At 36.1% G+C, this 12,185-nt stretch overlaps 1 protein-coding gene across 4 annotated transcripts in view; it reads right to left on the bottom strand.

The window, feature by feature from the left end:
• Pum2 (pumilio RNA binding family member 2) overlaps window positions 1-12,185 on the bottom strand; it is a 78,200-nt gene that overhangs the window by 37,803 nt on the left and 28,212 nt on the right. For all 4 annotated transcript variants that reach the window (XM_036170594.1, XM_036170593.1, XM_036170595.1 and 1 more), the window contains 4 exons: window positions 10,267-10,454; window positions 9,339-9,505; window positions 6,140-6,410; window positions 5,823-5,916 (listed from right to left, as the gene is read on the bottom strand). In XM_036170594.1, the coding sequence (XP_036026487.1) occupies window positions 5,823-5,916; window positions 6,140-6,410; window positions 9,339-9,505; window positions 10,267-10,454 (720 nt within the window). The remainder of the gene's footprint in view (window positions 1-5,822; window positions 5,917-6,139; window positions 6,411-9,338; window positions 9,506-10,266; window positions 10,455-12,185) is intronic.

Here is a 12,185-nt window from a genome sequence, read left to right as displayed (position 1 = left end):
ACTATACCCACAAGATCCATCAAGAGCTTCCAGGCTCTTCCTAAGTAGTCTGGACTTTGTCCTCAAGTTAATGTGGAAACAAGGAATCTAACACTTTTAATCCCAGCACTCAGGAGACAGAGACAAGCAGATCTCTGAGTTCGAAGCCAGCCTGATCTACAGAGCAAGTTCCAGGACAGGTTTCAAGGCTACAGAGACTCTGTCTTGAAAAAAACCAAAAAGGATTTTAAGTCTATTTCTGACTTTAAGTTTATTTCCGAATTTAATATAAGTCCATACAGATTAAGTAAAATACAAAAATGATAAAAAAAAAATTAAGTATATTTGGTATTTTTATCAATAGAGACCCAACTTTAGATAATGATGAATAATGGTGATGATGGGTGTTACGTTGTTGGTTTGTTTGGTTGTTTTTGTTTTGTTTTTGAGACAGGTTTTCTCCACATAGTCCTGGCTATCCCAAAACTCCCTCTATGTACACCAGGCTAGCATTGAACTCACAGAGATCTGCCTGCCAAGGGCTGGGATTAAAGGTGTGCCCCACTATGCCCGGCTAGGTTTTAGAATAATTCTAAAGAGATTCTGAAACTGCTCATAAACACTACTAGTTTCAAATTTTAAAGATATATTTCAGAAGAATGTAAAGTCTACATATAAATAGTATAACACTAACACACACACCCACACCCACACACACACCACATATCCAGGCTCCTGTACTTAGGATTACCCTTGTAAAATTCCAATGCACTTGTATTTTATTATGCTCAATTTTTCTATTACTTTCATAAGAGGCCTAATTTTTAAAGATATAGGCTGCAGACAAGCAGTGGTGGTGCATGCCTTTAATCCCAGCATTTGGGAGGCAGAGCCAGGCAGATCTCTGTGAGCTCGAGGCCAGCCTGGGCTACAAAGCGAGCTTCAGAACAGGCTCCAAAACTACAGAGAAACCCTGTCTTGAAAAAACAAATCAAAAAAACATATAGGCTGCGAGCCACACAATTTCATGCCCAGATGCAACATAGCCATTTTCTTTAAAAACAGCTTTTTTCAAAGAAATCAATTAAAATGCAGGTTCAGGAATATTCTTATACTTAACCTCATTTGGTCAGAGTCACATGCTCAACTCTGCCCTGGGTCAAAGGTTCCAAGATTCCTCTCTGGTTGGGGCTGGATGCTCGAATACAAACTGTTTTTTACAAAGGACCCAAGTTCAGCTCCCAGAGTCTACATCAGGCATCTCACAACTGCATTTCACTTCAGCTGAGGAGTATACTTCTCTGGCCTCCTTAGGCACTCATGTAAACACACATGTATGTGACACAGACAATAATAAAGTCTAAAAAAATTAGGTTCTCCCTGGTTCATCTATTCTGGATTTAAATATTATAGGAATAGAAAATTATATACAAGCATTGGTGCTTTACTCAAACCACTAAAAAGGAAATTGAACTTGCCAAAAGAGGAACCTATCACATTCTGTAATCAATCTGATCAGTAAAACACTAAAATAAGCAAAAGCAGACAGTTAAAATTCTGGCAAAATGCACCATATTTCATAAATCTTACTTTTTAATTAAAATTTTCAATCCAAGAAAAAAGGAGACTCAATTATTCTCAGGCTATTTTCAAATAAGCATTTTTACTCATTGCAAGGATTATAATTGGTATCTGGCATGGTGGCATATGTCTATTTTAGCACTGGTAAGTGGAGGCAAGTGGGCCAGTAGTCAGGGTCACCCTTGGTTACTTAGCAAGTTAGATTGAGTGTCAAGATATCTCAGTGGGTAAATGTACCTACTGCCAAGCCTAGCAAACCCAAGTTTAAGCCCTCACTCCTCCATGTAACACAGTACACAAGAAATGATTTGTTAAGATTATATAACTTGGGTTGGGGATTTAGCTAAGTGGTAGAGCGCTAGGGCCTGGGTTCGATGCTCAGCTCCAAAAAAAAAAAAAAAAAACCCCACAAAACAAAACAAAAACAAACAAACAAAAGGTAAGACACACAAGCACATGCCTATTTATAAGTATTCTTATCTGACATACTTGTATTTCCTAGACCAAATACTATACTTTTAATCACCATAAATAATAACTATTTTAATATAGTTGAGCAAAATTTAATATAGTTGAGCACGCCTTTAATCCCAGTGCTCAGCGACAGAAGCAGGTGGATTTCTGTGAGTTCGAGACCAGCCTGGTCTACAGACCAACAAAGAGGACAGGAACCAAAATTACTCAGAGAAACCCTGTCTCAAAAAACCAAAAACAGGGCTGGAGAGATGGCTCAGAGGTTAAGAGCACCTGCAGCTCTTCCAGAGGTTCTGAGTGCAATTCTCAGCAACCACTTGGGTAGCTCACAACCATCTGTAATGAGATCCGGTGCCCTCTTCTGGCCTGCATGCATATATTCAGACAGAACAATGTATACATAAGTAAATCTTAAAAGGGTTGGGGATTTAGCTCAGTGGTAGAGCGCTTGCCTAGCAAGCACAAGGCCCTGAGTTCAGTCCTCAGCCCAGGAAATTTAAAAAAAAAAAAGCCGGGCAGTGGTGGCGCACACCTGTAATCCCAGCACTCGGGAGGCAGAGGCAGGTGGATCTCTGTGAGTTTGAGGCCAGCCTGGTCTACAGAGATAGTCCAGAACAGGCTCCAAAGCTACAGAGAAACCCTATCTCGAAAAACCAAAAAGTCCCAGAAAGAAAGAAAGAAAAAAAAAAAATCTTAAAAAAAAAACAAAAACAAAAGAAAAACGAACAAAAAAAAAATAGTTGAGCAAGTCTGCATTTTACACTTTAGCTTTACTAATTTCCTACTTTCATTTTTCTGAGACCAACGTAAAAAATAAAACTTCCAAGTATGGTGATATTTTATTTGTGCTTTGATAAAGTTTGCCTGGAAATCTGAGGAAATAGGAAGCCATTTTTGAGTAAGCATAGAAGTCAGGCAGTGGTAGCCCACGCCCTTAATTTGATCCCTTAGCAAGCAGAAAGGGTCTCTGTGTGTTCAAGGCCATACTAGAAAACAGAGCCAAATATGGTGACACACACCTTTAATCCCAGTACCAACCATAGAGACCGGGAGGTCTGTACAAACAGGCAGTGACAAGGAAGTGAGGCAGCTGGGCTAAGATTGCCAATGAGAGGGCAGAACAGCAAGGCAATAAAGGCACGGGTAAGACAGGAAAAGTAGCTTGCATTTAGAAGCTGCAGAGCTGGTGAGGAAAGGCTGGCTGGTGGCTATTCCTATTTCCCTGATCTCTACTAAGTACAAAACAAATATAGGGGTGTAAGACCATTCAGAAATTCATCTACAAACATCTGTTCTCTATGTATAGAGTCTATTTGTTTTAAAAAAAGTTGCATCTAATACTTATTTCTAACCTACTTTTATATAGGCCTAGACAAGTCTAGCCAGCTACTTATTAAAACAAAACCAAACAGCTGTTCTATAATTTCTAGATGTTTGAAAAAAAATGAACATGCAAAACAAGAAATGCTAACTTAGGAACCCTCGAGTTATATTAAAAACCATAATCCTTATTATGTATAACTTATGACAACTTTCATGCTACTTCAGTGGAGTAACTAGCTGAGACAAAACTTGACAACTGCAAAACACAAGAGACTGATGTCACTTATATATAAATGACCCTTAGAATTGAGGATCAAGGACTGTATAGATTAGCTTAGCAGTTAAATGTTTGCTGATCCTGTACAGGATACATTTCTCTTTCCAGTACCACATCAGGTAACACAACTATACTACACCAGCTCCAGGGAAACTGATACCCTTTTATGTGCTCCAAGGGCATTTACAAGCACATGCCCACACTAACTGACCCACTACACCTAAAGAAAGACAAACATTGAAATTTTTTTAAAAGAAAAGAAACCATGGGAATCAAACCTAGGATAAGCACTTTACCCACTGAGTTGAGCTGCACCCCATGATCACTAGATTTGAACAAAAGAATGACAGTTTGCACTAATTAATAAGGGTAATTTATGCCATGTTAACTTTCCTATGTATATTTTTAAAATCCAATCTCATATTGTGGAAACAGATTAGACGATTCCGAAGTTCAAACAGAACCCTTCAAAAACTTTAAAAAATCCAAAGAGCAACAGTCTGTAAAATTTTAAAAACATACCATAAAGCCTCAAAACCTGTTAGGTTTCATGATCAGTACATTTTTCAACAGTAAGAGAGTGATTGAATTAATAAACACATGAGTAAACATGAATAAAGGAGGCCCAGAGAAAGAAACAAGGCCAGAATAGATACTGCAATTAGGAAAAAACTATAAATGCATTTATCCTTGTAAAAACCCGAAGTAAAATCCCTAGGAAGCCTTAGCAGCACTAACACAGGACCACACATTTGAGGGAAGAGAAACAAGCCAGTCCTTACAGAGCACTAGTGGGCTGGATATCCAGCTCAGTGTGAGATACCTAGGGATCACATGGAAGGCTCTAAATTCAATTCCCAGCACCAAACAAACAAAACAACAAAAACCACCTGAGACTCCCAACTAAACAACAAATCAAATTTATCCAAAATCAGATGGACAAGTTAGACAAATCTAGAGTGATAAAATTATACAAAACAATATATGCACCGTATCAATGTCATATTGCTCGTTTTAAAGCACTATAATTATTTTTCCCTGTTTTGAAACACGGTTTCTCTGTGCCGCCCTGACTCCCCTAGAACTCACTCTGTAGACCAGGTTGACCTTGAACTCACCAAGATCGCCAGCCTCTGCCTGGGATTAAAGGCATGCCACATTACCACCCAGCTAATGTACAATTATTTAAGGAGGATTAGAAGAAAACTAAATAGAAGGGTATGAGGGAAATCTCTATACTAGTTGAAACTTCACAAATCTATAATTACCCTTAAAAATATCCCAAAAATATATTGCACTTAAACTCTCACTCCATTTAAGGAAAAAGGGTCAGACTCAAAGCGGAGAAAGGAAAAACGAAACAGCTATTAGCAAGATTTATCTATATTAATAAACAGTGAAGATGTGTACTTGGTAGGAAAAACAAGCAACAAAGACAAACCTAAGCCTAATACAGACAAAACATGCACCCAAGACTAAATTTTATCAATAATAAATATACAATTGAGTTAATTCACATTAGTTAGAACTAGGTGTCAAAAAAGTTAACTATTTCAAAGAAAATTCCTTAGGATTCCTGTTTTTGAATAATTCTAAAAATAAATACTCTGATAGGATAGTAAATATAAATAACAATGTTTTGTTTCTGGACATTTAATTCTCAATTACCCACTGAGAAAAAATAAAAACTAAGAGCTTTTATTAAATTTAGATTCTCAAATTTTAAAATGTGTGTGTGTGCACGCGCACACCATACCACATGTTGAAGTCAGAGAACAATCTGTAGGAGTTAGTGCTCTTCCTTCTCCTGGGGATTAAGATTAAATTCGGGTCAGGTATTGTGACAAATGCCTTCACCCAACAATTTTGCAGGCCTAAATTAAGAGATATTTAACCAATGATGAAAAATAAATAAATAAAAATTAAAGCCGGGAGGTGGTGGCGCAAGCCTGTAATCCCAGCACTCGGGAAGCAGAGGCAGGTGGATCTCTGTGAGTTCGAGGCCAGCCTGGTCTACAGAGCTAGTCCAGAACAGGCTTCAAAAAGCTACAGAGAAACCCTGTCTCAAAAAACCAAACAAAAAAAAATTCCCTCCATTACTCAATCTACTACTATGAACTTTAAGTGTTTTAAAATTAACAAAGTGTCACCAAATCAAGAAATGAAAAAAGGTAATTAATAAACTTACCTATATGTGGCTGCTGAGCTGCTGCTAATGCATACTGCTGCTGTTGAGCTGCAGTTAACTGCTGAACTGTTAGTGCATTAGTCCTCTGAAAGAGCTATCAGGGAAAACATTTAATACAAATATTAACACCAAAATTAATACCAACCCCAACTCTTATTAGAAAGTTGTGAATATTTTAAAGTTATTTGAAGATCTTTCTTAACCATAACGATATTTTAATAAACACTGTCAAAACCCCTATGTTTTGATGTTAACGATTCATAACACTTCATATTACCTATATGTTAAAAGATTCCTATAAAAAAAGCATACTTTACCTGCTGCTGAGAACTGTAGTCAAAAAGGCCTACAGTAGCTCCTGAAGAGTCCATGGGTACCTGATTACCAGGATAGTCAAACTGTAAGGAATCCAGACCAACTTGGTCCATGGCATCCAGATTCTGAGTTTCAGGATTTGAAAATTCTTCAACAAGTGGTTTATTAGCTGTGGGATTGGGAAGAGGACCCAATCCTTCTGGGGGATTACTACTGGGGCCAAGGCGCTCAACTACTTCAGTTGGAGAGGCTTGACGACTTCCAGGAGTACGGCTAAACAAAGAAGATAGAAAAGCACTATGGGTAAAAGTAGCAAATCAAAGGGTAAGATGATAAAGTAAAAAAAACAAAAAACAAATGGTCCCCCAAAATATGAAGAATAAAGGTTTTCTGAGTCATCAACCATTCCATTTCTCATGTTTTTTTCCTATTTAATAACTACTTAAGAGTTGACATAGTTTTGGTATTTTTAATATTGTTACTTGCTCAACTTGAATAGTGTATCATATAACTCAATCATACAGGTAAGATAAATACACAGGTAAGAAAAGTCTTCCATTATTACAACTTAGGACTATACTATCTGAAACTTTTGTCTAAAATCATAGGCAAAAATAAGTAAAAAAATAGACAAATAACAAATATGGTAAGACTCAAAATAAAAATCTACCCAACAAAAAACTGACCAGACATCATGGTTATGGTTTTCATGACTGAAAGAAGCCTCAACTATAACTAAAAGAACGAAAGAATGAGAAGCAAGCAAGCAGCAGCCTATCAACCAGCCAGCCTCCTTGAGAGCCTTGTAGAACAGCTACCCAAAGACCATCCTTACTAGGTCAAGTTGTTTGTTTAAACAATCAAAAAGAAATGTAAATGTAGAAGTTTTTCAAAACTTAAAGTATACAATGTACACAAAAAATTCTATATAAACAAAATAAAACTCAACATTTCTCTATCCTACTATGGCTTCTCCTTTAATTTCCCTCAAGAAAACCATTAATATTGGATTAAAATTTTAGCACCGATTTCCCTTTGTATCAACATCCTTCATGTTTCTAACATTCTTTTTATATTATGTTTAATCCTAAATTACAATCTATCTCTTTCTTTTGTACCTATTTTATACAGGAGCCTTACTCCAAGAATACTGCTTTAAGGATCTATGCATTCACAGTACACTCAAAGCACAAGCACCTAAGTTTAGTGGTAATGAGTGTTTTACTTGCCTTAATGCCAGCTGTTCCATCAATCCTAACAAGCCCCTAATTTGAAGTGTTCCACACTGGCCTAAATTTGCTAGCATATACAGAGTAGTTTACAAAGTAATTCTTAATTAAAGAACAGTTCGCTGGGCATTTAAACATTTATGCTGCTTTCAAGTCAATCACTGTCTTTGCAATATTGTATTTCAAATTTCACCTTTAGCCAAACCTAATTTGCATGGGAACAACAGTTTAACAGTTTTCCCCCCACTTGAAACATAAGGGGAAAACAACAAAACCGCATTTCTTTCAAATCAGCCAATTAGAAAAAGTGGAATGGCCCTAAACATTCATTATTTCAGTAATGTATATACTCATGATATATGGATTACTATAAATTTTGTGGAAAAGTAGAAAGAGACCATAAACCCACAGCTATTCTTCTGAAGCATTTTTACATGTCAAGTAGTAATACTTCTTTTTATTTTTAATTTTTTAAAATATTCTTTTTTTTTCAAGGTTTATTTATTTATTATGTATACAGAAGAGGGCGCCAGATCTCATTACAGATGGTTATGAGCCACCATATGGTTGCTGAGAATTGAACTGAGGACCTCCAGAATAGCAGTCGGTGCTTTTAACCTCTGAGCCATCTCTCCAGCCCAATACTTCTTATTTAATTAGTAATTTCGAACATATATAAAAACTTAATGGAACAAAATATACTAATAAAGTAGTTCATATTAATATTTTTGGTGTTTGTCTGTTTTTCAAGACAGGGTTTCTTTGTGTAGCCCTGGCTGTTCTGAAACTCATTATGTACACCAGGCTGGCCTTGAACTCATCCGCCTGACTCTGTCTCCTGAGTGCTGGGATTAAAGGTGTGTGCCACCACTGTCTGGCTCATATTAATATTTAAAAGGAGAAACAACATTTCACACAAAATGACTCAATACAGCAAAATCAGAGAACAAAAAGCAAATATAGTGCTATCAGTGGTGCTATTTTCTTGCTATAGTTAATGGTATATTAACACTTCAATTATAAATATAGTCAACTGAGTTTTAAATGCCTGTCCTTCACTAAAACTTCAGCAACAGCAGAAAGGCACAATCAGTAAAAGGTTCTAAATAAAGAACATTAAATGTCTTTATCAAAAGAGGTTTACCGGTTTTGGATGCTTTCTTGCATGAAGAACAGAAGAAAATGGCATTTTTAACAGGCTATTGCTCTGCTTTGTTACATGAAGGCAGTAAGTGCAGGAATATAAAATTCACGAAGTAACTATGCTGTTCTCTAAAATTCTGTGGTCTGTGAGGTAAAGCTCAACTACTGCTAGAAGCTGCAGGGGTCAGCCTAAAGCATCAACTTTCTAGCATACAGGTAAGTGAGCAGTGCTTAATCTAAAAACCAACAGCTAAATGAAAATGTGTTATTTAACTGCTAGAAACAATAACAAACTTCAAGAATTCAAAGCTTAAAAGCCAACTATTTCCTATTTGAAGAAACAATTATGTATTAGCCCAATTCTAATAAATACTCTTCATATACTCTGAAAAACCACTGATTCCTAATTTTGCCTCATATATCCAAGATGAAAAAAAAAATCAAATGGCAGTTAATACAACAATACAGGAGAAAAATCCTACTGGTAGGTACTCAAGCACAATTTGAAAGAAGGGGGGGAAAATCATATTAAACTATAATTCACTAATTAACAAAAAAAGTTCTAACTTAGTTCATAATAGACAAAAAGTAATCACAGTTTTTAACATTACCCTTCCAACATAACACCCTATTTTTGATACTATTTTGAAGATTTTCAATGATTTATGATCATTAATTTTATGGAAAAAAAATCATACAGATTAACACAAGGTACAAAGGAAATAAAGTAACCCTAAATTGGAAAACCATCTAAATCAATCACATCAACTAACTGCAATAACTCCTAAAAGAGGTATTTTTTTCTTCTTGAAAAAGTTATAAATCTTACTTAAAATCTTTGCAATCGGCATCCATTCCATTTGGCAAACCTCTGCCATTTATTTTAGAGTCCTCCTCATCTTGTTTAAGATCTCTGTTTTGGTCCTCCTCAAATGGAGAAGCCTTGCCTTTTTGATCTCCTTTCTCAGGTCCATCTGTTTCAGCATCTCTAGTACCCTGAGGAAAAAGAATCTGTTTGATTCCCAATACTTAATAGAACACACACAAAAAAGGGCACCAAAAGGTGGCCTAAAACTACCCTGTAGCGCATGTAGTGATAAAAACAACCATTTATTTTTTTTTAAGTGAATTAATTTAGCAAAGGCCAAAAAACTGAGTACAACCTGACATTTATAACAGAAGGGCTAAGTCTACCTTAACTATAGCGGTATAGGAAAAGCAGTAACACCACAAATTAGATTCAATATTTAATTCATACATGATCTGATTTAGTTATAGATGAAATACTACCAAGAACAAGCAATTTTACCTTTGCAAAGTTTTAAAATATGATTTACTTTTGTTAACACAGTTAAAATGTAAATACTTGCAATTATTCTAAAATTTCTTGTATTTTGTGAACTAAGTGAAGAAAACAAAGAACAAATAGCATTAAAGTTTCTTTCAGTTCTATGGACAGAAAGATAAACTAATTAAGCTGGAAGCAGTGTGGCCCTTATCTGTAATGCCAGGACATGAGAGACTGAGGTATGACAACCACCATGAGTTTGAGGTCAGCCTAGTCTACATAGTGAGTTCCAGGCTAGCCAAAGTGATTCAGTAAGATCTTATATCAAGAGGAAGAAATAAAAAAGCAAAATACCACAGAGCGAACAAAGTCACTGAAAATGACCCTTTGCGACAAACACAGGCAAGTAAAGATACAAGGATGAAACCAAAAAGAAAATACTAAATAAACCTTTGTTCAAAATACTTACAAAAGTTCCCTTCCTAAATCGAGAATCCAATTTATCAGCAGGAGAGGAACTTAATACATATTCTACCATGCTCACACCAAGGCCTCCACTTTCTGAGCGCGGAGAAAGAATTGCATTTACTTCACTGTTTCCATGAAAACTCTGTCCAGATCTTCTCTGTACCATAATAGGCTGGGACATTGAATGATCTGTTGCGAAAGAAAAACACAATATAGTTTTACTTTTAAGCTAAGAAAAATGTAGTTATATAAAGTAAGACATCAATTTAAGAAAAGTCAGTATTTCCTTTAGTGTAATATTTTTGTTATAAGCAGCTTTTCATTCTGAATAACTGGAACATGTTTTTTTCAAATAATACATTTTATTATTTGTGTATGTATGTGCATATATGTGTGCACATGCATGTGTGAGTAAGTCAGAGGATAATTATTTGAAGACAGTTCCCTCCTTCCACCTTGACATGGGTACCAAAGATTGAACTCAGGTTGTCAAGCTTGTGGAAAGTGTCTTTACCAGCTGAACCAGTATGTTTCTTAAAATACAGACGGGACATCAGAAGACAACTTTGTGAAGTTGTTTCTCCCACCATTACATGAGTTTTATTTAGTGATGAGAGCTTATACAAAGAAGAGTCAAACCAAAAAAAAAAAAAAAAAAAAAAATCAATAAGGCAGAAAAATGACTCTGATGGCCGAGTTGTTTTTAAGTATTAAACCATTAGGAATAAAACCTAGACGAACAGAAAAAAGAGATCACAGTTCTCATGCTCAGTTATATATCACACAGACCAGAACAGTTATTAACATAACAAATACCAATTTGATTAGAAAACCAAATCCTAGAATTTTATGTTCATGATGAAAAACCCAAGTATCAGATAAATACTTTCTAGTTTCTTTTATTTTAGAAAATTATACCTCTAACATGCCTATTGAAAACAAAAGGCAATTTTTAACATCTGAGTCCTAGCATAATTTAAATACAATCAACAAATTAGAGGCAGCATTCAAATAAGGTTCTTCTACTTCCCACTTGTATCCATAAGAGATTTGTCATTACATCTTTTCCTTTAATCAATCACCCTCATAGTTTAAATACTAGTATACTGTGAATCATGATAGGCATGATACAATGGGGAAGGAACCCAAGAACAAACAAGACAACCTGCCTTAGCTAGAATTACTATTTTAGAATTACTACTGCTGGGATGAAAAATCGCAACCAAAGGCAATTTGGGGAGGAAAGGGTTCATTTCACTCCCAGTTCCATGTAACAATATATCATCAAAAGCAGTGAGGGCAGGAACATGAGCACAGGAGCTGATGCAGAGGCAATGGAGGAGTGCTGCTTACTGTTTTGCTCTTGAGGCTTGCTCAGCCTGCTTTCTTATAGAACTCGGGACCACCAGCCCAGAGATGGCACCACCCACTGTGGGATGGACCCTCCCCCATCAATCACTAATTAAGGAAATGTTCTACAGCTGGATCTTATGGAGACATTTTCTCAACTGAAGTTCCCTCTTTGTGTCATGTTGACATAAAACTAGCCAGCATACAATCCTCACCCTCAAAAAAGAATAAGTAGAGTCTGGGGATGTAGCTTAACTGGCAGTGATTGCCTAGCATGCCTAAGACTGAGTTGGGTCTTTAACATCGTATAAGATGGACATAGCAGTGCACACCTGTGACCCCAGCACTTGGAAGTAGAAGCATGACTATCAGAATTTCAAGGTTAATCTCTACTATACAGTGAGTTCCAGGCCAACCCAGGGTTATATTTAATAGAGAACAAACATAAAAGGATAAAGTCCCTAAAATAATCCAGAATATTACAGGAATAAAAAGCATGGGGAATTGATTCTTCCCAGTCTTAAGGTGAATCCAAAAGGACATATTTAACTTGTACATGAAGAATAAACT

The sequence above is a fragment of the Onychomys torridus genome, chromosome 21, assembly GCF_903995425.1.
Source record: "Onychomys torridus chromosome 21, mOncTor1.1, whole genome shotgun sequence".
NCBI lineage: Eukaryota > Metazoa > Chordata > Mammalia > Rodentia > Cricetidae > Onychomys > Onychomys torridus.
The sequence above is the reverse complement of the archived record's forward strand: the minus strand, read 5'-3'. Positions and strand labels throughout refer to the sequence as shown.